The 24794-nt window shown below is 54.1% G+C and overlaps 2 protein-coding genes and 1 long non-coding RNA gene across 9 annotated transcripts in view; 1 reads left to right on the top strand and 2 right to left on the bottom strand.

Annotated features, from left to right (window-relative positions):
• Positions 1-13739, bottom strand: part of SCN4A (sodium voltage-gated channel alpha subunit 4) — a 51399-nt gene extending 37660 nt beyond the window's left edge. For all 4 annotated transcript variants that reach the window (XM_032241995.1, XM_032241994.1, XM_032241996.1 and 1 more), the window contains exon 1: positions 12980-13739. The gene's annotated coding sequence lies outside the window, so the exon portion shown is untranslated. The remainder of the gene's footprint in view (positions 1-12979) is intronic.
• A 4639-nt stretch (positions 13740-18378) lies between these two features.
• Positions 18379-23420, bottom strand: LOC116525815. 3 transcript variants are annotated; one of them, XR_004257836.1, is made up of 4 exons: positions 22217-23420; positions 20708-21858; positions 20188-20350; positions 18379-18748 (listed from the first exon to the last, which is right to left on the bottom strand). It is a non-coding gene; the product is annotated as an uncharacterized LOC116525815 (long non-coding RNA). The 3 variants fall into 3 exon arrangements; XR_004257835.1 differs by having other exon boundaries at positions 20850-21858; XR_004257834.1 differs by having other exon boundaries at positions 20188-21858.
• PRR29 (proline rich 29) lies at positions 21436-24696 on the top strand. Of its 2 annotated transcripts, XM_032241993.1 has the most exons (6): positions 21436-21515; positions 21808-21883; positions 22078-22184; positions 23416-23657; positions 23809-23879; positions 24075-24564. In XM_032241993.1, exons 1-6 carry the CDS (start codon positions 21456-21458, stop codon positions 24101-24103), a joined length of 585 nt encoding a protein of 194 aa, XP_032097884.1. In that variant the 5' UTR covers positions 21436-21455; the 3' UTR covers positions 24104-24564. The 2 variants fall into 2 exon arrangements, with proteins under 2 accessions (XP_032097884.1, XP_032097883.1); XM_032241992.1 differs by having other exon boundaries at positions 23809-24696.
• The last annotated feature ends 98 nt before the right edge of the window (positions 24697-24794 follow it).

The raw sequence follows: 24794 nt of genomic DNA, 5'->3' as shown, positions 1-24794 counted from the left end.
GTGAGAATAATAATCATAAGCAAGGGTCCAGCTTTCCTGGGGCTTAGGACCCCAGCCCCTCTTGCTTCCCAAAGACCTCTCCAGGTGTCCTCTCTCTACTGCCCATCAACCTCTCCCCATCTGTGAACAGGCTCTAGTGTCCCCGACTTTAAAAACAACAGCAGCGGTGACAAACTGCCCTCCTGGCCCCACACCTCCCTGCATTGATTGCCCTATTTTTCTGCTCCTCTTTACAGTAAAACTTCTTGGAAAGTGTCTACACCAGCTGTCTTGACTTCCTTATCTTTCATTCTCTCTCCAATCCATTCCAACCCGGCTTCCCTTTCCCCCTCAACTGAAACTACTTTTGTCAAGTCACTTACACCCTCCCTGCTGCCAAGTCCGGTGAACACGCTTCTGTCCTCAGCTCCCAGAGCCTCAGAAGCATGCAGCCCAGTTGGCCCAGCCCCCTTCTGGAAGCACCTGATTCTCTCAGCCTCCGTGTAAGCTGCTCACTCTTTCCCTTCCCCATCCCTGGCTGCTCCCTCTCACTTTTCTCTGCTTGTGCTGGTTTCTCTCCTCAATCTCTAAGGTTTTTCAGGGTTCAAGCTGGTTCAGGGTGGCATCATCCCTATGACTGTAAATAATGTTGTGGGGCCGGGCACAGTGGCTCACGCCTGTTATCCCAGTGCTTTGGGAGGCCAAGGTGGGAGGATCGTTTGAGCCTAGAAATTGGAGACCAGCCTGGGCAACACAGTGAGACCCTGTCTCCACAAAAAATAATTGGCTGGGCACAGTGGCTCACGCCTGTAATCCCAGCACTTTGGGAGGCCAACGCAGGTGGATCATGAGGTCAGGAGTCCAAGACCAGCCTGGCCAACATGGTGAAACCCCGTCTCTACTAAAAATACAAAAATTAGCTGAGCGTGGTGGAGGGTGCCTGTAATCCCAGCTACTCGGGAGGCTGCAGCAGGAGAATCGCTTGTACCCAGGAGTCGGAGGTTGCAGTGAGGTGAGACCAAGCCAGCCTGGGCAACAGAGCAAGACTCTGTCTCAAAAAAATAAAATAAAATATAAAAATTAGCTGGGTGCAGTCGTGTGTGTCTATAGTCCCAGCTATTTGGGAGGCTGAGGAGGGAGGATCACTTGAACCCAAGGAAGTGAAGTCTGCAATAAGCCGTGATTGTGCCACTGCACTCCAGCCTGGGCAACAGAGCGAGATTCTGTCTCTAAAAATAAATAAATAAAATAAAATAATAAATTAAAAATAAATAATAACTTCATGAATAAAATAATAGTAATGTCATAGGAATGTGATAAACATCTCCCTTGAAGTCCAGGCTGACATATTCACCTGCCCCCGATGGCTCCACTGGGGTGGCCCACACCCTCCCAACTGCAATCAGACGTTTGCATTTTCCACCGTTTCACCCTTCAACCCACGAAATGGCATCAATGCCACTGGTTACTCAAATGAAAAATTAGGGTGTCTCTCTGAATTCTCCTTTTCCTTCACCTTCCACACCCAGCCTGTCCAAAGTTCTATTAATACCATCTCCAACATACACCTGTACCTGACATTTTCCCATTTCTCTGGGTTCATGCCACGATAGTCTCTTACAATAGCCTGTCTCCTGCTACCTGCTTTTACCCCCGCACCCTCCGAATCAGTCCCCTAAAATAGTCATTGATCTTTGAAAAATGAAAACTAGTCATGTTATTTCTCCTTTTAAAATTCTTCAGGCTCAGCCAGGTGGCTCACGTGTGTAATCCCAGCACTTTGGGAGGCCGAGGTGGGTGGATCACCTGAGGTCAGGAGTTTGAGTCCAGCCTGACCAACATGGTGAAACCCTGTCTCTACTAAAAATATAAAAATTAGCCAGGGGGAATGGCACCCCCTGTGATCCCAGTTACTTGGGAGGCTGAGGCAGAATTGCTTGAACTCGGGAGGTGGAGGTTGCAGTGAGCCAAGATTGTGCCACTGCACTCCAGCCTGGGTGACAGAATGAGACTCTGTCTCAAAAAAAATAAGGAGCTTCCTTCCAGCTCCTTAACCACTGAGCTGGCTCCTGCTCTTGGCCTCCACCAAGCTCCTGCTCCCCCTAGGGCCCTCTCCCCTCTCCCCTTACATGTGGTTTTTCCTTCTCATCCCTCTGTGCTAAGCCCAAATGTCCCCCTTTCCAAGGGGCTTTCCCTCTCCTTTACTCCCCTTCACAGACCCCTGTATTTTCCTTGACATCATTTGTCATAATTTGTAATCACTTGCTTATTTGCCTTACATATTTGTCTGTCACCCTCACTAGATTGAAACACCAAGAGAGCAGTGACTATGTCTGTCTGTGTCACCCTGGCCAGTCCTAACACTGTGCACACAGTAAGCACTTAATAAGTGTCTGTTGAATGAATAAGCAAATAGGGCCTTGGATACAGACATTCCAGGGACACAGTGGATTCTGAGATGTTTCGCTGATTCATTCATTCATCCATCCACCCATTTGTTCATTCTGTTTGTGGGCTGGAAGCTGAGCTGGGCATGAGTAGGACAGAAAGGGGCCACAGCTGACATTCGGGGTGGAGGTGGGCATGGCACACGTGACTGTGACAAGAGAAGGTAAGGGGGGGGAATTGACTGTCCTTTGGGAGTTTGGGTGGATGGGGGGAGGAAAGTAGGGGGAGGAAAGATGTGGCTTTTCAGCTGGGCCTCGAAGGATGAGTGAGTTAGGAACACAGGGAAATGGAGGGGAAGGAATCCCGCAGGGGGCGGGAACAGCCGGAACAAAGACAGAGGCAGGACGCAGGGAGCTTACTCTTGTGTAGCACAGAAGCTGTTTAGGAGCTTGGGGACAGAGAAGATGGCAGCTGGGCCAGGGCTTGCTGCAGGCCTGAGGGTCTGGACTTCAACCTGCAGCCAAGAAGAGCCCCTCGCAGGGCAGGTGGGCTGGGGTGGTGCCATCACTGGCAGCATGTGTGGTCCTCTGGCCCACCCTTTCCAGAATAGAGGAAAGAGCTAAAATAGAGGGCATGAGCTACGTTTCAACAGGCAGCAGTGGAGGAATGGAGGGGCGTCTGGGATGCACAGATGCTGGTTTCCTGGCAGGGACAAAGTGCCGACAAAGCTCCAGGAGATAGGCAGGCGATGTGCTGGCCAATCTCCACGTGGCTCCCTGGGCCACAGGCAGGAGTAACATGGGCCAAGATGACAGCTCCTGCTCTCCTTCCACTCGCCTCTGTCCCCGGATATCCCCTGAGACGTGGCAGCTGAGGGTCTGGGGGGGGCTCCAGGCAACCTCCTCCCAGTGAATTTAAGAATGTTAAATTAACATCTGTAATCCCAGCACTTTGGAAAGCCGAGGCAGGAGGACTGCTTGAGTTCAGGAGTTCAAGACCAGCCTGGGCAACACAGCGAGACCCCGTCTCTACTAAAAAATAAAACAAACTAGCTAGGCATGGTAGTATGTGCCTGTGGTCCCAGCTACTTGGGAGGCTGGAGGGGAGGACTGCTTGAGCTGCAGTGGGCTATGATTGTGCCACTGCACACCAGCCTGAGTGACAGAGTAAGACCCTGTCTCAAAATAAAATAAAAATATAAAAATTAGCCTGGTATGGTGGCATCCGCCTGTAGTTCCAGCTACTCGGGAGGCTGAAGCAGGAGAATCACTTGAACCCAGGAGGCGGAGGTTGCAGTGAGCTGAGATCATGCCACTGCACTCCAGCCTAGGGGATAGAGTGAGACTCCATCTCAAAAAAAAAAAAAAAAATGTTGGAGTCACAAGGACTTGAGAGCAACAAGTCCAACTCCCTTATTTTGCAGATGGGGAAACTAAGGCCCAAAGAGGAACAGAATCCACCCAGAGCTCACATATTGATTCATTCAACAAACATTTTCTGAGCACCTGCTACAACATGCGGGACTGTGATCTGGGTGCCAGGGCAGACCTCAGCAGTTGCACAGTCCCTGTCCTCACTGAGCTTGCATTCCAGAGGGAGGGGGCAGGCAGTAAATAGGGAAGCAAGTAAGATAATTTTAGAGAGTGATAAATGAGAGGCTCAGCCAAGACTCAAACCCAGCTCCTCGGGGGCCAGGCTGGAGTCTGTTTCACAAGTGAAAAGTCCCATGGAACCTCCGTCAGAATGGAAGTTGAGGAGGAAGTGGTGGGCAAATTCAGGCCATCCTGGGGGCCTGGAGGTGGTGACAGACAGGGATGGAGTGGGGGAGGAGGGGTGGGGAGTCAGAGAGCCAGGCCGGGGCCAGCTGTCTGTGGGCAGGGAGCCGAGGCTGAGGACGCGGGAGGGCGAGGCAGCTCTTCTCTGGAGTGGGTCCAGCCCGGCATTGTCTCTCTGTGGAGCAGCCAGATCGGAACACCCAATTCCAGATATAGTCTGACCACAGAGGCCTTTTCTCCCTGGCCTGGACAGCCTTTATGTTCGTTCATTCCAGGATGGCATCACTTCTTCCGCAGCCCAAACACAAGGTGGGGTTTGCAGTTACCCCTAGGTCTTTCCTCATCAGCTGTGGTCTCATTAGGTCTTCCCCTTCTTATGCACTGTGCAATTGATTTTTCTCTTTTAAACCCATGTGCATCTCACAAAATATTAGCAACTGAATCCAATAACGTATGAAAATAATTATACACCGCGACCGAGTGAAATTCATCTCAGGTATGCGAGGCAGGTTCAACATTTGAAAATCAGGCTGGATGTGTGGTTTATGACTGTAATCCCAGCACTTTGGGAGCCCGAGGTGGGCAGATTGCTTGAGCACAGTTCGAGAACAACCTGGACAACATGGTGAAACCTCATCTCTACAAAAAGCACAAAAAGTAAGCTGGGTGTGCCTGGTAGTGCCTACTTATAGTCCCAGCTAACCAGGAAGCTGAGGTGGGTGGATCACCTTAGCCCGAGAGATCAAGGCTGCAGTAAGCCATGATCACACCACAGCACTCCAGCCTGAGTGACAGAGTGAGACCTTGTCACACACACACACACACACAAAACATCAATTAATGTAATCCATCATATCAACAGGCTAAAGAAGAAAGATCACATAATCATATCAATAGATGCAGCAAACGCGTTTGACAAAATGCAACTCCCATTCATGATGAAAACTTATAGCAAACCAGAAATAGAGGGAAACCTCCTAAAGTTAACAAAGAGTGTTTACCAGGAAACCTACAGCAAACGTTGCTTTATTTAGAGTGCAATGGCACAATCTTGGTTGCAATGTCTGCCTCCTGGGTTCAAGTGATTCTCCTACCTCAGCCTCCCAAGTATCTGGGATTATAGGCATGCACCACCGTGCCCAGCTAATTTTGTATTTTTTTGTTTTTTTAGTAGAGATGGGGTTTCACCATGTTGGTCAGGCTGGTCTCAAACTCCTGACCTCAGGTGATCCACTCCCCTCGGTCTCCCAATGTGCTGGGATTACAGGTGTGAGCTACCACGCCTGGCCTAATATTGCTCTTAATGGTGAGAAACTCAAAGCTTTTCCACTAAGATCACAAACAAGGCAAGTCTGCCCCTCTTACCACAGCTTTCCAGCATCGACCTGGAAGTCCTAACTAATGCAATAAGACAAGAAAAGGAAATAAAAGGTATTCGGACTGGGAAGGAGGAAATAAAACTATCTTTGTTCACAAATGATCTGACTGTCTAAGTATGAAATCAGAATCAACACGAAAATTTCTAGACCTAATCATGATTACAGCAGGGTTGTAGGATACAAGGTTGATATAAATCCAGCTGCAGGATTTTACATCTTCCTCTACTTAAGTTCCCTTTGCTCATTGCACCTCTTCACCTCCAGTCCTCCGAAGGTCAGCTGGATCTTGATTCTCCTCCAGTTTAAGGCCATCCCTCACAGCTGAGTGTCTCTGATCCTGATTGTCCCAAATTATTGACCAGGCAAACTCAGGACAGACCTCCCTCCCTATCCCCATTATACCCTTCTAGAACCTTCCCTTGTGGGACAACTACACTTTTGGCGAGGGTTCTTCAAACATCCAGAAATCCACCCAGCTGAAGGGCATCAGCCTGAAATCCCCCAAGTGGTCTCAGCCATGTGCCTGCCAACAGGATATAAAAGCCACTGTAAGGTACTGATACGGTTTGGCTCTGTGTCCCCACCCAAATCTCATAGCTCCCATAATTCCCCAGTGGGAGATAATTGAATCACAGAAGTGGGTCTTTCCTGTGCTGTTCTCATGATAGTGAATAAGTCTCATGAAATCTGATGGTTTAAAAAATGGTGAGCTTCCCTGCACAAGGTCTCCCTCTCTCTTTGCCTGCTGCCATCCACATAAGATGTGACTTGCTCCTTCTTGCCTTCTGCCATGATAGTGAGGCCTCCCCAACCACGTGGAACTGTAAGTCCAACAAACTTCTTTCTTTTGTAAATTGCCCAGTCTGGGTATGTCTCTAATGGACTAATGCAGGTACTCTCTTGGGAAGCTGAGAATGAATGTGATCTGCCCCTCATTGCCTTCTCTATTAACTCCAGGGCACATCCTTCCAGATGCAGAGGTGGCAGGTTGCTTGCTGGCCTTGCTCAGGCACCAGCCACCTCCACTCTTGCCAACTAAGCATGCTCTTCATCTCCAACAAAGCTGCTAGCCACCCACAAGGATCTAACTGTTTTGTTTCTCTATGGATTTGGAGCAAAATGATCCAGTGTCATCTGAGGCCAGTGGAGACCCTCCCCCCTCAAGCTTCACCTGCAGTAGGGGGTCAGACTTGGAACTTCCTGGGAGTCTGAAACAGACCAGATTGCTTTGTCCTGGCCAAAGACAGCACCGGGCATCCGGGTGGCCTACTTCCCAAATTCCTATGTTCCTGCTATGGCCCAGCTCCAGGAGTGAAAAATCCATCCCTATGTTCCCTGGGTTGGAAGTCTCAAGTCACGACTTTTTCTCAGCTGGAGCAGGCCAGGGGTGGGGACGGAAAGGGGGTAGCTGTATTGTTTCTCTGCCAGCACTTGGGGCCTGGAGAGGAGGAAAAGTGGCTTGTGCGTTGGCAGGCAGGGGCCTAGAGGAAGTCACCCCAGCTGGCCCTCCCCCCCGGCCTGACACTCTGCAGAGGAAATCTGCTCTGAGAGACCTTGGAGGGAGGCCTGGAGCCAGGAGCCTCGGGCGGAAACCTCCAGACACTCAGGGGCCCAGAGAGTTCCGGAAACCAACTGGGGTGATGTGGGGGTGGGCTCCTGGGTGAGGAGTGGGCTAAAGCTGATTGCATTTTCCACGGCAACTCACTAGGTCAGAACAAGCCTCCCTGTTTTAAGCTCCTGATTCATCCAGCCTGATAACTTGTTCTACCCAAGGGATAAGAGTAACAGAGGTGGCCATGTTTATTTCACACCTGCTGTATGCCATGGCTGGTTTCCTGTTCAGGATGTACAGGCATTCCCTCCTTTCACCATCAGCCCCGTTCCCTGTCGATCTCCAGGGTTCTCCAAGAACACTGGTTAGTTTGTTTTGTGTTTTGTTTTTGTGCAGTGGCACAATCTCTGTTCACTGTAACTTCTGCCTCCGGGGTTCAAGCAATTCTCTCTGCCTCAGCCTCCCAAGTAGCTGGGATTACAGGCACTCGCCACCACGCCTGACTAATTTTTATTGGCCAGGCTGGTCATGAACTCCTGCACTCAAGTGATCCGCCCGACTGGGCCTCCCAGAGTGCTGGGATTACAGGCATGAGCCACCACGCCCAGCTAACTTGTTGGTTTCCCCCCAACTTTCTTCCTCCTCTCCCAAATCTGACCCTTTTTCTCTACCCGGAGTGCTTCTGGTTGGCTCAGTTCTGATGAAATAAAAGCCCACAAACAGGCCGTTTGGGTCTCATGCACTGTGGCCCTTCCCACTCACTTCTCCCAGCTCATCTGTCAGCCCCGGAAGCGTTTTCTCCCTAGATACAAGGTCTCAGAGTGGGTTTCTCCTCCCAATGTGTTGTAAGACGTGAAATTCTGAGCTTCAGTTAGCCCGGGAAAGATTTTCCTTAGCATGGGAGGGGTTGGTTTCTCTGGCCCCCAAATTTCCATGCAATCACCTGTCGTGCTGACGTGCACAGGCCCACGAGGTGGAGGCTTAAGAAATATTTCTAGATGAAAAGTTATCACGGACATCATCTGGAGCTTATCACGTCCCAAGGACTTCACTTTCGTCATCCTAGCTGACCAGCAGTGGAGCCAGGACTCGAATGCAGCTCTCTCTCATGCCAAGCCAGCCCCTGAGCTCCTACCGACTTGGCCTCCCTCAGCCCTTTGGGGAACTGGGCTTGGCATAGCTGCCCTCCCTCAGCATGGGGCCCGCCCAGGTTGAGGTCCCACTCAGTTTGCTCCCTGGGCCAGCCCGACCCTCGACCATCTATCCCCATGGAAGGGCAGGCCAGATCCTCCTGGTGAGGCCCTGAGAAGTGTGGGCTGGGGTTGGCATCTGGCAGGCCCTGGCAGGGTCATGCTCAGGCCTCCTGGGCTTTTGTGCTGGGAGCTGTGTGTGGGAGGGGTCAGTGGGGGGAAGAGAACCACAGGTCAATTTGCACCAATTGAACCTCTGACCCCATATATCCCCTGACCCCCACATGGCCTACTTATACGCATGCTCATGCCCTCACCAGCACACACACACACACACACACACACACACACACACACACACACTCATTGCCTCTATGAGTCATTTCCCAGCTGCTCAAAAGGGTGGGGAGGCTAATTTGTTCCACTCAGGCGCAGGGCTTCCTGCCCTCTGTTGGCTCCGATCTTTCCTTTAAAATCTTTTCTAGAGTTAGGGTCTCACTATATTGCCCAGGGTGGACTGAAACTCCTGGGCTCAGTTGATCCTCCTGCCTTAGCCTCTCAAGTAGCTGGGACCTCAGGTGTGTACCACCATGCCTGGCACCAGACCTTTCTAAGCAGCCCCTAAGCAGATGCCCCCCACAACAAACTGGTGTTCGGCCCTGCTGCTCACTCTGGGAAAGTCCTCCACCTCAGAAACTACTCTGGGGATGCTTCCTCCCCAGCTACTCTTTGGAGATCCTTCTCCAAAGCTAGACTGATCAACTGGTGTTCGGGATATGGGGCATTTGCTTAGGCGCTTCTTAAAAAGGTCAGATCCTTTACTACACTCACATCTAAGCCTACCTCACCTGCCCTTGGACACGTCACCCCTGCACACAGAGCTGCCTCCCTTCCCCTGCCTGCTCCTCGAAGCAGTGCATCCACGGAGAGGCTGCCAAGAGGCCTACTCACACCTGATCCTGGACCTGCAGAGCTCCAGGCAACCTGGCTATCCATTCCCTCCATCCGCCCCCAGCCATCCGGGGACAGTGGGCTTCAAGTCCTCCCGACTTAAGACAAGGGAGCTGGGGCACGGTCCAGCACTACAGGAGAGGCTTTTCAGCAACAATCTGAAACCTGGAGGAAAGAATGGCTGACACATGGCTCCCCTGCTCCCATGACCCCAGGCACGACCCCTTCAGCACCTGGACCCTGCCGGTCACTCTGGGAAAGTCCTACCCCAGAGACTACTCTGGGGATGCTTCCTCCCCAGCTACTCTTTGGAGATCCTTCTCCAAAGCAAGACTGATCAAGAACTTGCCAACCTCAAAAAAGCTAAGCGTTGACAGCAGAACTTACTGAAAGGTGGACTGGAGGGACCCTGCTCTGCTGCTCTGGCGTCACAGCCATCACGGCCACATCTGCAAACCACAGTCCCTCATGGAAGGGTCTCTGCAGTCCACTTTATAAAAGGACCCTCACCCGGCCAGGCTCAGTGGCTCAAGCCTATAATCCCAGCACCTTGGGCGGCTGCGGTGGGTGGATCACTGGAGGTCAGTAGTTAGAGACCAGCCTGGCCAAATGGTGAAACCCCGTCTCTACTAAAAATACAAAAATTAGCTGGGTGTGGTGGCACATGCCTGTAATCCCAGCTACTCAGGAGGCTGAGGCAGGAGAATTGCTTGAACATGGGAGGCACAGGTTGCAGTGAGCCAAGATCACGCCACTGCACTCCAGCCTGGGAGACAGAACGAGACTCTGTCTCAAAAAAAAAAAAAAAAAAGCTGGGCGTGGTGGTGGACACCTGTAATCCCAGCTACTTGGGAGGCTGAGACAGGACAATCGCTTGAACTCAGGAAGTAGAGGTTGCAGTGAGCTGAGGTTGCACCACTTTACTCCAGTCTGGGTGACAGAGTGAGATTCCATCTCAAAAAAATAAATAAATAAAAAAGGAGACCAGATAGGGAAAAAAGTCCACCCTCAAACTGTAGCTCCGAAGGGTGCCCAGAGCTGGACAAAGTCATCCTTCTTGTAACTCTCTCCTTTTTGCATCCCCGGCTGTGAGACATTTTATGTCGGGGTCACAGACTGGCAATAGCCACAATAATACTAGTGAGCACGTATGTGGAGCCAATGACATGCCAAGCACTGTTCGAGGCACCTCACATGTCCATGAGCATATTAACTTCTCACCCCGATCCTGTGATCTCCCCCATTTGACAGATGAGGAAATTGAGGCACAGGGAAGACAAGTAACTCACCAGCTGGTATTTATACAGTAAACTGGGATCAGAAGCCTGGACCTCAGTGTTTGAAAGAAACCCTGGCTCTTAATCAGGAGGTGAACCGTGACCTTCAAGCACCTATGGGGTAGGTGGGGGTGCCTGGTTTCACAATCCAGTTCAAAAATAGGATGGGAGCCAGCAACTATAGGGTTTTCATTCTTTCCTTTTACAAGAGGGCTCCTGGCAGAGGACCCTTCCAGGGCTCTGTGGCTTCCCCACCACCCCTACTGTCCCTGGCCTCCTTGAGCCCCTCTCTCTCCTCCAGCAGCCCCATCCCCCCAACAAGGGCTGTTGACTGAAAACTGCAGGGAATAAAAATAGCTGTTGCTGATGAGGCAGAACGGGGGCCAGCACGCATGAAAGGCGGGGGCGGGGGCACTGCAGGGAGCCTGGGATCCCCCATCCCAAGGAGCACCTTCCAATGGAGCCATGGGAGACCTGGCCTGTCCCATCCACAGCAGAGCTGGGACCCCTTCCGAAGTCACCAGAACTGCTCAGAAGCCCACACCTGCCCCAGACATAGGACTGCCCATGAGACCCATTGCCCTCTGCCCCCACCCCGACCTGCACCAGCCACCTCCCTCCCCCGGGAGTGGGGCCTTGGCCTCCGTGGACAGAGCCATGGCTACTCGCACAAGCTTCAGGCCCCAGGGAAGTGACAGGAGTCAAGGGCCTGACCCTTCCTGGTCCTTGACACCCTCCTCCAGCATCCCCTCCCTTCTCCCAAACTGTTCTCTGGGGACTCTGGGCCAGATTTTCCCTTTGGAGAGAGCCTTTCCACCCTCCCTGTAGGTTCCAACCCTTCCTGCCTCTCTGGTTTTGCCTCCTCTGGGAAGCCTTCTCTGAACCCTGCCCCTGCCCTGAAGCTGTACTGTCCCCACCCCCACCCCCATCAGATCTGTCCTCCTTCCTGCTGGCCAGAGTTGCCCCCCAAAGGCAGACACCTTGTCAGAAGCACCCCAACACATGACGAGGAGTTCCGTGCCTTCAGATCAAACTTGGGGCTTCCCTGGGCCTGGCCTAGGGTTTCGGCAGAGACCCTGGCGACCAAAGCCAGAGAAGCAGGTCTCCACCGACACTCAGATCAGCCTTGAGCTGAGGAGGAGACCCCAGAGGCTGAGCTCACACCCCAGGCCGCTTTCCAACCAGAAATGATGAGCAGGGCCAGGCTGGGATGGGAGCCACCTAGGAAGGACCCTCCGTGGCCTTCCCCAAGCCCCCCAGAATCCCAGCACAATCCCTTGAGAGATGCCAGGGATGGAGAGGGGGAGGGCTGCTGAGGAGCCCAGGGGCAGGGCACGTGTGGCCAGGGGGCTGTTCAGGCCCTTACCAGGCTCATCTTTGCTCAGTCGCCCTGCCTGACACAGCTTCCAAGGCCCTTGCATTTATTACATGGTCCCGCACAGGTGACATGGCTCCAAATGCTAGCACAGCAACCATAGCTGTCCACACCACCGCCACACAGAGTGAGGCCACTGGCCACGGGCAGGGCACTTGGTAGTTCTTGGTAGAACCAGCCCTCCCTGCCTCCAAACTACGTCCCCCCAGCTCCACTCAGACCACTCTGCCTTCTCCACCAGCCATGGCCCACCCCAGCAGGGAGGGAGGGTGGGGGGGGATGTGGTCTGTCCCAGCTCTGACCCCCGGACCCCACTCACCGGCCCTGTGTCTCCTCCTAAGACCCCGCCCCCAGACTCCTTCAGAGTCCCCTTTGTGCTGTGGTCCCATATTCTTCCCCTCAAACTGGGCTTTCTGCTCTTGTCCCCATGTCCCCCTCGCCTTCCTAGCAGGGCTCAGCACTCTCGACTTCTCTAGGAAAACAGCCCAGCCATGCTGGGTGGGCTGGGGGAGGGGCAGGGACGTGGGCAGAGCCTGGGATGTGTCCTCTGCTGGCATCTGGCAGATTCCTGTTCTCAGCAGAGCAAAGGAGCCGCCAGCCGGCACCCCCCACCCCAGCGTCCTGCGCTCTCCTCCCCTCCACCCTCCGAAACCCGGCCTCTGAGCCACACAAACAGGGCAAGAAAAGTCGCTGTTTCGGCTCCTCGCTCCCCTCTCCTAAAGAAACTGCAGCTCCGTTCTGTGTCCCTTGGGTCACCCCTGCTTCTCCAGAGCCAAGTCTTAGCCCGTGGGCTGTTTGTGACCAGAACAAGGAACTTTGCTGAGGACAGGGACAGCTCACCAGGCAGGGGCAGAGGGAACAGATGACAGGACAGAGAGAGGCAAGTCTGGGGCCGGAGAGAGGGTCCAGGCACCAGAAGATTCGGCAAGGGCTGTGGGACAGAGCCAGCTTGGGCCACAGAGCCCCGTGTGGGCAGGCGGTCAGCAGTACCCAGAACAAACTGGTGACTTTCTTGGAGCCAGGCTGGGGTTGGGGCCAGAGAGGCCGGCCCCTGGGGGTGGCCTGCCCCTCGGGGTCCCCGGCCCGGGGCGGGTGTGGGGGTGCAGTACTCACTATTGGACAGGAGCAGAGCGGTTGCTGACAAGCCCAGAGCGGCCGTGCCCACCTCGGGCTGGGGCTGGAACTGTGGGGGACTTGGCTGGGGGGCCGGGCCGGCGAGGACAGCTGCTGCCGCTGATGTCACAGGGTCATGAGTGAAACCTGAGGACTGGGCCGATCTTCAGGTGGGAGCCTCGGCCACACTTCCCTCGCTGGGTGTGCTCTGGGCTCAGCCGGCGACCGCCTGGGTTCCGGGCCTCACTGCCCTAGGAGTGACAGACTCCCGGGCACACGCACTCATCCTCACGGGCACACGCACACTCACTCACGGGTGCACACGTATGAGCCACATAGGCGGTTCCTCTCCCAACCTCGACAGTTTACACAGGCTTAACTCACACTCGAATCTCCATTCTCACTGACTTCCAGAAGCACTCCCGAGGCACGCGCTGGCTTACACTCACACAGTTACGTGAGTGCACACTCACAGACGCACCCACACAAAAGCTGTGTTCCCGCAGGCTCAGCCGCGTGCAAATCATCCTTCATATGTTCACGGACGCCTCCTCTGCTGTTATGCCCATTACCACACACACTCCAGCTCACACGCACAAACACACTCGCACCAGCACAGCAGGCTCCTGCACATACACATGGCTTCTATATGTGCCCACAGGTGCACTCCCGCCCTGAGCAGCACAAATGCCACATCACATAAACACAAGACTCTTACTGTGTGCCTATCTGTGTGTACACACACCACAGCACACACACACATACCCACAACTACAACCACACATACACCCATGGTCACAGCCACACACACACCCCCAGAGCCACAGCCACACACACACACCCACACACACACACACACACCCATAAACACCCCCACAGCCACGGCCATACACACACCCACACACTCTCCCACAGCCACACACACACACACACACACACACACAGCCGTGCCTGTGCGTTTATGGACTTTCACAACGTAACATGCTCCTGTTCACATGGGCTAAGTGCCACCTACATGGTCACTAGATATGCGCCAAGCGTATGCCCATCTGTACACTCAACCTTCACATCACACACCACACACACGTGCACACACACCCCCTCCTCCGGCTGTTTAGCTGGACCACACAGGCGTCTTGAGGTTGCTTCTCCACCCCCACACCCACCCCCTTGCTGGACATCTGTCCCTGGCTGAGGGAGGACTGTGCTGGGGGCCAGGTTGATGGACCCCCTCGCTCCTCCACTCTGGAGCTCTGGTGACCCCTAGTGGAGCCGCTGTGAAGTGCCCCCTGGCTGCAGGCTGGAGAAGCCCCTGGGGAGCCCTGTCCCTGAGCCCTGGTTCTCCCAAATCCATCAGCCTTGGCAGTCCTGTGCCACCATCTTTCCCGGCAGCCCAGAGCTCCGGCGGCTTCCCCGTGCCCTGAGCTGAGCCCGCGTCAGAGCGGCCTTTGACGGAAGCATAGGGAGGCCTGGGGAGGGGCTGCCCTTCCTTGTCCCCACAGCAGCTCCGCCCAGACCTGTGGACACAGCTTTAGTCCTAGTCAAGCCCCTCCTGGGGGCCAGGCTGCTCCTGGTTCCAGAAGTTTCTGCCAGGCCTCACTCCCAGCTCGGCCTTGCTCTGGCTGTGGTCTGTGGTCCCCACAGACTCGCCTCAGACCCCAGGGCTGGTTCCTAAACCAGGTGTGACACTGGTGTTCTCCATGCAGAGAATTCTGACTTCCATTTAGAATTTTTTCTTTTCTTCTTTTTTTTTGTTTGTTTTTGAGCAGAGTTTCACTCTTTTTGCTCAGGCTAGAGTGCAATGGCGAAATCTTGGCTCACTGCAACCTCCACCTCCCGGGTTCAAGTGATTCTCCTGCCTCAGCCTCCCAAGTAGCTGGGATTACAGGCATGTACCACCACGCCTGGCTAATTTTGTATTTATAGTAGAGATGGGGTTTCACCACGCTGGCCAGGATAGTCTTAAACTCCTGACTTCATGTGTTCTGCCCACCTCAGCCTCCCAAAATGCTGGGATTACAGGTGTGAGCCACGGCACCCGGCCCATTTAGGATTTTTTCAACTTCACATGGGTTTGTTGGGACAGAGCCCATAGTAAGTGGAGGGGCACCGGCACGTGGTTCTTCCTCCAGCTCCACTCACTGGAGAGACACATGTACACACACTCGCACCCACACAGCAGGCTCGTGCACATACACATGGCTCCTATATGCGCCCACAGGCACACTTGTGCCCCGAGCAACACAAATGCCACATCGCACAGACACAAGGCTCTGAGTGCCCTCTGTGCGTATACACACCACAGCACAAGCACACACACACCCACCCACAACTACAGCCACACACACTCGCTCCCTCTTGCTGGAGTTTCATTGCTGATGTCATCCAAGCACCTGCCCAGCCCCCCCTCTTCTTGGCAAGCATCTGCTTCTTCCAGTGTTTGGAGGAAAAGCAAACAGTTTTTCCCATTTCCTTCCCATGCTGTCTCCCCGAGGCTGCTCCTCAGGGTCCCTGTCATCACCCCCAGCCCTGCTGTGGCTTCAGTTCACTTTGCTGCTGATCACCACCCTGATGATCACCTGGCCACTGCTCCTGTCTGTGGGCACGGGAGAAGAGGGGGTGGGAGCTGCCGTTATTCCCATTTATGGCTCTACCCCTTGGTTTCTACCTCACCACTGCCCAAAGCTCTACAGGGCAAGAGCTTTTTATAAGAGGGATTGGAATAATTGGAGGGGAATTACCACATGTGAGCAGCAGGGCTGCTACATTCAGTTGCATGGGTTGCGCACTACACAGTTCTGGGCACCAAGCACGTTGCAAGCATTGTAGAGTAGTATGCTTAAGATGATGATGTTCTGAAAGATGGCAGCAAAAATGCCTAAGGTACAAGGATAATTTTTCTAATTTGCACAAAGTGTCTTTGGACTAGGGATGGGCATGATTGAACAATGAACGCTGTATGTGAAATATGGCTTTTTCTCCACAGCCTAAGAGGAATGAATGCTTCCCTCTCTTGGCTTCCTTTGGGGAACGGCTCTTCCCCTATTCCATCCAAATATGTGATTCTTCCGACTTGCTGCTTAAAGGATGACCTCCTCCCCTACAACAGGAAGGGGAATGTCACCCACCTCTGGCAATCCTGTGGACCATAGTGGTACATCCAAAACCTGGGGACATGACTCAAGCTGGACCAATCATAGTCCTTCCCTGGGAGTTACATGTACTGAGACAAAAGAAAGACAATCTCTCTGGTCTTGGGAATTTCTAAATGTGTCTGAAGGAGCCGGGGTGTGTCTCCCACCTGTGAAGGAAGCTTCTCTGTAGGAGGAGGGAACAGGAACATCAAACAGAGAAGGAGAGGTGCAAGAGGGGAAGGAAGGAAGGGAGGGAGGGAGGAAAGAAAAAGAAGAGGGAAGGAGGAGGGAAGGGAAAGGGAGGTAGGGAAGGAAGGAAAGAAGGAGGGAGGGAGGGAGGGAGAGAATGAAGGAGGGAGGGAGGGAAGAGGGAAGGAGGGAGGGAAAGTGGGACAGAGGGAAGGGAAGGGAAGAAGGAAAGGGAAGGAGGGAGAAAGGGAGGGGAAGGGAGAAAAAGGGAGGAAAGAAAGGAAAGAAGGAGGCAGGGAGGGAAGAAAGGAGGAGAGAGGGACCTGAAGACACTGTTTGAGTCTCTGAACCAGTTAAACTACAGACCAGCTCCATTACTGTCCTGTCACATGAGCCAAAAAAGCCCACCCTTTCTTCTTAACCTAGTTTCAACTGAGTTTCAGTTACCCACAAACAAAATAATTCTGCGAAACAGAACCAGCTCTCAGAACCTGACCCACAGGAATTGGCCCAGTCACACCCCACTTCACACCACACTCCATCCCCGCTCCTGGCCTGCCCTGTCAGCTTCCTCCCTGAGCAGTTTCGTTGAGGTGATTTCCTGGGAACTGCAGCAGCATGCTCCCCCATGGGTGGGGGCGCCCTGACTCCAGGGGCCAGGAGGGGAGGCTCTGGAACTCTGCCCCACAGTGCAGTTCCAATGGAGTGGGACCTCGAAGCCAGGTCCCCATCACGGGGCATCCCGCCTGTGCAATGCGCTCACCTCTAAGTCCTCAGAGCACCAGCAGGGGTCTGTTGGACAAAGCCACACCGAGCATCTCACCAGAATAAGCATGATTCGCAGAAACAGTGTTGCTAGAGCCTCTAAGCCAAAATTGGAGTTTCTTCACTGTTGAATTCTCAAGGTTCCCTCTCTCCCAGATATCCAGTCAATCACATCATTCTGCAGAGCAATATTTACTTCCTCTCCTTCAACTTTCACGTTGCAGCTTCTTCTAATTTGTGTCTCTTTAGAAACTGGGCCCAAGGAAAGGGCTGATGTCCTGGGGTCACTCTCTGAACAACGCTTCCTCAAATGTACCAAAAGTAGCTTTAACATTTCCACCTGGATTCTTAGAAAGGCCCTTTTCTCTCCAATTTCATCTGAAGAAAAGAGGGGGTAGCTTATTTTCGCAGTTCCATGATTTCTAATAGGTCCACAATATTCCTTTGAGTGAACTGCCTTCATTCACTCAACTATCTCTCTATTACTGGACATTGGGTAACGTTCAATTTTTTTTTTTTTTTTTTTTCTGAGACGGAGTCGAACTCTGTTGGCCAGGCTGTAGTGCAATGGTGCCACCTCAGCTCACTGCAACCTCTACCTCCCAGGTTCAAGCAATTCTCCTGCCTCAACCTCCCTAGTAGCTAGGATTACAGGCACGCGCCACCATGCTCAGCTAATTTTTGTATTTTTAATAGAGATGGGGTTTCACCATGTTGGCCAGGCTGGTCTTGAACTCCTGACCTTAAGTGATCCGCCCACCTCAGCCTCCCAAAGTGCTGTGATTACAGGCATGGGCCACCAGGGTCAGCCAAATGTTCAATTTTTAACCTTTAAAAATAACACTATGATGAACACGTTTGAGTATAAATATTTTCCTAGGCTTAGCTTATTCCCAAAAATAGATTTACCAAGGCAATGGGGAGGAATTTTAGTACATACTGTCTTGGGATACAAAAAAAAAAAAAAAAAAAAATCTGAAACACAAAATAATCCAAAGATGACAACAAGAGTTCCTATTGAAAAGAAAATAAAAAGGAAATAGGTGGAGTATTCAGTGTCTCAAAGAAAACAATAGTAGGCAAGGCAAAGAGCAGGGACGTGAGGTACCCGCTATTCTGCTGCACTGATGCGAGATCTTCTATAAGCAAAATAGCTCAGGCAGATAAGTGTGTGGCTTTCCTTTCTTCATGGCAAATGCTTCTGTTTGTATTGACAAAGAAATCGAATTGAATACCACAAGCCAGATAGCTTTTCTCTCAGCCTTGTTTTTTAAAATACAAGTTTCGTATGCAGTTAACATGTGCTTTCACTTCTGAGGTTCTGGAATGATCACCTCTTCCTGTTTCCTACAGTACCTCTAGCCTGCTGCAGCCTTCCTTAGAGGGACAAGGGTGGCAGCCTCTTTGCTGGGCTCCCTGCCTTCAGTCTACCCTCAGTTGAATCTATGGACCATTGTACACCCAAACCCATTCTCTTCAATGTCTATTTCAGTATTTCACATCTCTGAATGCAAACGTATCACAGAGCTACTTAAGTCCCTTTTCCAGGAGTTTTCAGTGGCCGGGAGGCAGATGCGGAGTGAGCAGGAAGCTGATGTCTTCGTTGGGATTCCTACAAAAGCCAACTGTGACACAAGTCTTGGGGAGCAGTCGTTTCTTTGGAAGGAGATCCCACAGAGCACTACGAGAGAGTGGAGAAGGGGCAGAGAGAGGAGAAAAGGCAGTGAAGTGTGCATTTCTGAGCAGGTCACTGTGGGCCACTCGGGCACAAGCCCACGGGCATCACTGAGAGGCTCGGTGGGACGCACCTCAGAGTTGTCACACTGAGTTGGGAGGCTGCGCGTTTAGCTGTCAAGTCCCATCCATTATTGCTTGTGGGCTGCTCCTGGCCACCTTCTGGCCTGTCTCACCTGTGGCCAGGTGTTCTCGGGTGGAGGGGCTACAGATGAGTGCAAGAATCCTCTACAGAAGACCCTGGCTAGGCTGGGGCATACAGGCCAGCTCTGACGGCTGCTCCACAGTTGGATCTGTGTGTGTGTGTGTATTCACACACACATGCACATATATATCCACACATGTATATGCATATGAATTTTTTTTTTTAGATGGAGTCTCTGTTGCACAGGCTGAAGTGCAGTGGCATGATCTTGGCTCACTGCAACCTCCACCTCCCAGGTTCAAGTGATTCTCGTGCCTCAGTTTCCTGAGTAGCTGGGATTATAGCCACCTGCCACCACACCCAGCTAATTTTTGTATTTTTAGTAGAGACAGGGTTTTACCATGTTAGCCAGGCTGGTCTCCAACTCTTGACCTCAAGTGCTCTGCTTGCCTCAGCCTCCCAAACTGCTGAGATTACAGGCGTGAGCCACCGTGCCTGGCCTTACGCATATGATTTTTAAAACAAAAATAAGATTTTACTCTGCTGACTGATATTTTTGACTCAACTCTGTTGGACAACTTTCCACATCAACAGAGATATTCTATTCCCACATTATCCATGGCTGAACAGTATTCTATTGGGAGGATGCATCCCCATCAGACATATGTTTGTTTGTTTTAGAGACTAGGTCTCACTCTGCTACCCAGGCTGGAGTGCAGTGACATGATCATAGCTCACAGCATCTCAAACTCCTGGGCTCACGTGATCCTCCTGCCTCAGCCTCCTGAGTAGCTGGGACTATAGGCACAAGCCAACGCACCTGACGCCTGTCAGACATTTGTCGTTTCTAACTTTGGTTGACATGACAAAGGTGGACAAGAAGCATCTGCCTGAAACACAGCTGGCCACATGGCTCGGCATTTCCCTCCTGCTTGAAACCCACCGACAGCTCTCCATTACCCACAGGGCCAAGCTTCAATTTCAGACCTTGGCATTCAAGTGTGACCTGTCCCTGGGCCTCTGCTCCCTGCTCAGCTCCTCTTCCACAGTCAGTTTGACCCACTGGGTCATCTCAGGTCCTATCCATTCATACAGCTGGGTCTTGGCTTGGGCTGTGTCCCCAGCCTGACAGCGCCTGTCTTCCCATGCTGCTTGGCCCCAACAAGGACTGCCTTCCTTGGAACCCCATCCCTCCGCGATCAAGTCCTCTCTTTTTCATGATCCCTGGCTCGTAGTCTTACCTTTCTGCTCTCTTTTCATGGATACATTTTCACTTCCCAACAATGCTGGGACCAGTGACCACACTGCTTATGTCTCCAGCATTCAGATGGCACCTTGCACATGCAGATGCTTCCTTGGTCAAGGTTGGTTGACGATGAGCAAAGTGGGTGGTTCTCTTTCTACCTGGATTGAGAGTGGAGGCGGAGAGAGGCACCTTTGTGTTCCATTCACTGGGGGACTGTGACCCCGGTGCCTGGATCTCAGCCTGTTGATGGCTATTGAAGACATAAGACCCATGGGGACAGGAAAGCACTGCCCAAGCCCCCCTCCCCTAGAGACAGGGGCCAGGGTGCAAAGGGGGAGGCAGGAACCGTCTTCCTGGTTCTAACTCCAGGACTGCCAGGAGGGGAGCTGACATGGAGAGTGGGGGAAAATCGACTCGGGGTGCTAATCCCAGCTTCCTGTCTGGATTTTCCTTGACTGCTGCCGGGGCCCTATCTTAGGATGCTCACAGCTGCAGAAATAGATCTCCCCTTTCACCTGTTCTTAAGCAAGGAACTAACTTCGCTAACTTCCTGTGAAAAGAATGCATGCTTCGGTAACTTTTCCAGTATGGGAGACAGTACTGGGACACGGTGCTGAAGTCACCACGAGTTTCCTTGTCTGAGGAGCAGTGGTTCACCTTGGCCAGGAAACAGGGGGCAAACAGCTGCAAGGAGAGAGGCCAGAAGCTGGCCACGTGTTTCCAGCCAGAGCCCCCAGCCAATTCCATGAATTCTGGCGATGTTTCCTTCCTTGGTCTGCTCCAAAAACCACTCTTTGCTGGCAGGAAGCCCCTCTCTCTGATAGAGTGACAGGGAGCAGATCCTCTGCTAACCCCCAGCCTCCTCCTACAAAAGTCTCTGTTTCTCTTGAACTCATCAGCTGAGTCAATCCGGCTCTGGGACCCGAAAACCAAGCCTCCCCAGCCACTTGCTTATTCACTCAACAAACATGGCACGCCTCCCTCCCCCGCACCAACCCAGCCCCAGTTCTGGGGACTGGCAAGATTCAGGGAGGGAAGCCCGGAGCAGCGCGGCGGGAGGTGGACATCCCCGGGAGGAGATGGGCCTCCTGGTGGTGGGGTAGGGCTCCTGGGGACCCCAGGTCCGCGATGGAGGTAAGAGGAGGGAATAGAGAGATGGAGCACCCAGGAGCACGAGGCGGGAGGAGGGGGAGGGGAGGCTCCACGCATGCGTGGGAAGAGACCTTTGCGTCCTCGGCGTCGCTAAGGCAACCGACACCAGCCATGGCCTCTGGGGCGGGCAGGAGCTGGGGTCGCTCCCCACCGCAGAGCGCAGCCGCGACGGTGAGGGTTGAGCCCGGGAGCAGATCCTGCCTTAGCTTGGGGCACGACAGAGCGGGGAGCGGTCCCTGGAGGGGCCAGATCCTGGGAAGGAAAAGCGTGGGCGCAGGGCGAGGAGAGAAACCCCCAAACCAAGAGGAAGAGGCGTGGCAGGGAGCGGGCATTCCACGGGGCTGGAGAGGAGAACTCGGCCCCTGCGGGGTTAGGGAGGCCACTGGCCGGGAGGGTTTGGGCTCGCAACGTGTCCCCATCCATTCTCCCCACCCTGCCTGGCTGACTCCGCGCACGCCCCCAGCCCTGGGTCACCGTCCTGCAGCCCCTCTCATGGGCCGTCCCACCTGCGCCCCTGCAGCCAGGCCGTGTGAAGGAAGGTGAGACTCCCGCGTCCCCCCGCCCCCCTCTACACCACCACCATCACCACCACTCACCCCCTTCTGCCTCACACATTCTCTGGGAGTCCCTGCAGCACAACCCGCCCATCCATTCTGCGCTCCTGGGGACAGGGGTGTCAGGGGGCGGGGGGCCCGGAGGCGCCCGGCCTGGGCTTGCTGAACTCGCTTCCTAGACCTGCTGGAGCTGATGATGCTGCAGAACGCGCAGATGCACCAGCTGCTGCTGAGTCGCCTGGTGGCCGGGGCGCTGCAGCCCGGGCCCGCCTCGCCCTGCCCTCAGGTGTGTGTGGGTGGTCCACCGGGGTCACTCACCTGCGGGTCCAGGGATGGGGATCCAGCTGGGGTTCCTGTTCAGGGGGAAGAAGAACTGGGAGACAGAGGAGCAGGAAGCCAGTCTGTCTCTCTGGCTGGGGCTGCTTGGCAACTGTTATGTATCAGGCCTGTTTCAGTATCCATGAAAGGTGGGTGGTGGGGGAAAGAGACCCCCCCAAAGTCCAGAACACCCAGGTCTTGTTTTCAAGGAGGTTTCCCTGGAGTGCCCCCCCTCCCCGACACTGGACTTGAGGCTCCAGGAGGGCAGGCACCCTGGTAACCCTGCCCCCATTTATCATGTGCACCTGGCCTGGTGCCTGCCACTGTGGAGGGGCTTAGCTGATATTTGTTGAACAAGTGAATGAATAAATGAATGGTTAGGAATACAAGGCCAGGTTGGCTGTGATGGCACATGGACAGGTACAAAGCACAAATGTGCACCGGGTTGGGGGTTGAGGACAGGCTCCTTGGAGGAGCAGGGGAACTTAGAACCAGCCCTTGAAAGCCAGGTAGGATTTTGACCCTTGGAGGAGGCAAGGGGTGTGTACCCCATCCAGGCTGGCAGGGGCAGAGTCAGGAGACAGAATGGGGGGAAACGTGTGTGGCTGTGTGTGCAAGTATGTGTGTGCGCATCGCATGTGCAAGTGTGTGTGTGTGTGTGCAAGTGGGTGTGCGTGCGTGTGCATATAGCTCTAAGGCTGAGCTTTACTCAGCCAACAATGAGCATCCTGAAATTGGGAGAAGCAGGGACTGGGTGGAGAGAGGATGCTAGTCAGCTCAGAGGAGGCGGAGAGGGGTTCAAGGAATCCAGGCAGGGGGAGACCCTGAGGAACTACTGCCATCCCTCACCCCTGGGCTCTCAGTGATGACACATACATAGGTGGGTCCAGGGGCTGGGGATGAGGCCGGGGACAGCTCAGTGGACTACTGGCCCGAGCTGTGGGTTCACACCTGGAATCTTCCAGTCCCTGCTATGCCTTAGGAGCTGGGTGGCCTTAGACAAGTTGCTCAACCTCTTTGAGCTTCAGATTTCCCATCTACATCGTAAGGAGTAAATGTCTCCAAAATGCCTTGCCCGCATGTAGTAAATGCTGAGTAAACACAAGCCATTTTTACAAAGCATATCTAGAGGGAATAACTCAGGGGAATGGAGGAGTCCTGGATTCTCATTTCCCCTCCCTGTTTTGCACAATCCCCAGGTCTACCTGGAGGTTCCGCAGGAAGAGCCTGAGGAGGAGGAGGAGATGGACACGCAAGAGAAAGGGCCTTTGGTGTTTCACCACCACTACCTGTCCTACCCGATGCCCTCCCCGAGTGCCCTGCTGCCCTGGCCGGCCCCCTTCTTCCCGGCCCCCTTCTTCCCCACTCCCGCGTGTCAGCCCCACTTGCAGGATGCGCCCAGGATTCAGCACTGGCCTCCTGCCTCCAGGGAAAGGGAGGCGTAAGTGAGGCTGGGTGCTGCCAGGCTTCTGCTCTGGGGCCAGGCTGGAAGAGCTGTACAGGGGCTGCTGGTCAGTGGAGATAACTTGTGGGTGAGACCCCCGAGGCCACCCCAGGCCTCTGATGGGGCCTTTTTCTCTCCCCCATCTCAGGAGGGCTGTGCCCCCACCCCCACCCCCCAGTGCCACAGGGACTGTGGGCGCTGATGTACCGCCGGCTTCAGGTAGGCTGGGGTTGGGGGCAGCGGGGCCCAGGCCTGGGAGTGAATCAGGAGGCCAGGAGGGCCCGGGTGCCCTCCAGCCGGGGTTGGGGGTTTCCTACCATCACTGCTGCGGGCAACTGGCCTGTCCCCCTCCCTTTTCCTCTTTGGGGTCCACTGAGGCAGGAAGGAGTCAAGATTAGGCTGCTGTTTCCCCAGACTACTATGATGCCGAGAGCCTCCTGTGAGGACAGACGCTGGCCCGGAGACCTGCACCAGCTTCGCGCTCCGTGGGCGCGATACAGCCGTGGGCCCCTCCTGCACCTCCCTCTCCTCCTCTGTGCCCATGGCTGGCGGTCCTTCTCATTCCCTCAGCCTCAGCCAGGCCCTCTTCTCCTGGGGAATCAGTCCCTGCTCCACCCCCAGGAGTCGCTGGATGGGCCTGATCTGTGCCATGGTGTCAGAGCTCAGGCAGCACCCAGGCCCTTGAAGCCACAGCAGCTGCCTCTGCCTCACCGCTTCCCGCCTGGAGCAGGGGGAGGCCTGGGAACACAGCCCCCGCCCTCTCTCCCTCACCCCTCTCTCTGGGATGATGAAGTCTCCTTCCAGCCTAGTAATAGAGCCAGACGGGAGTGGGGGTTGCTTCTGTTTTCCACAGCTTTGAAGGCCCCTTGGAGGTGGCTGGAGGGGCCCAGAGTAGTGGGGGAGACCTGGGCCCCCACCCCTCGCCCCAGGAAGCGGTTCTGTTGGCAGAAAGGAGAGGTCAGAACTTTGTCCTGCTGTGGCCAGAGGTCTCCTGGGGCCAGAACACAGTGTCCTCTGCCTGCCGGGCCAGGGTGTTTTCCCCACCCTCCCTCAGTAGGAATGAGCTACTTAGGCCAGATGGGGGCCTGGGTGGGAAGGGAGGCATCTGGGGAAAGGGGTCCCCCTGTGGTGGCT

Source organism: Sapajus apella, unplaced genomic scaffold, assembly GCF_009761245.1.
Source record: "Sapajus apella isolate SASKATOON/1434 unplaced genomic scaffold, GSC_monkey_1.0 scaffold48, whole genome shotgun sequence".
NCBI classification, from domain to species: domain Eukaryota; kingdom Metazoa; phylum Chordata; class Mammalia; order Primates; family Cebidae; genus Sapajus; species Sapajus apella.
This window is presented reverse-complemented; position numbering and strand designations above follow the sequence as displayed.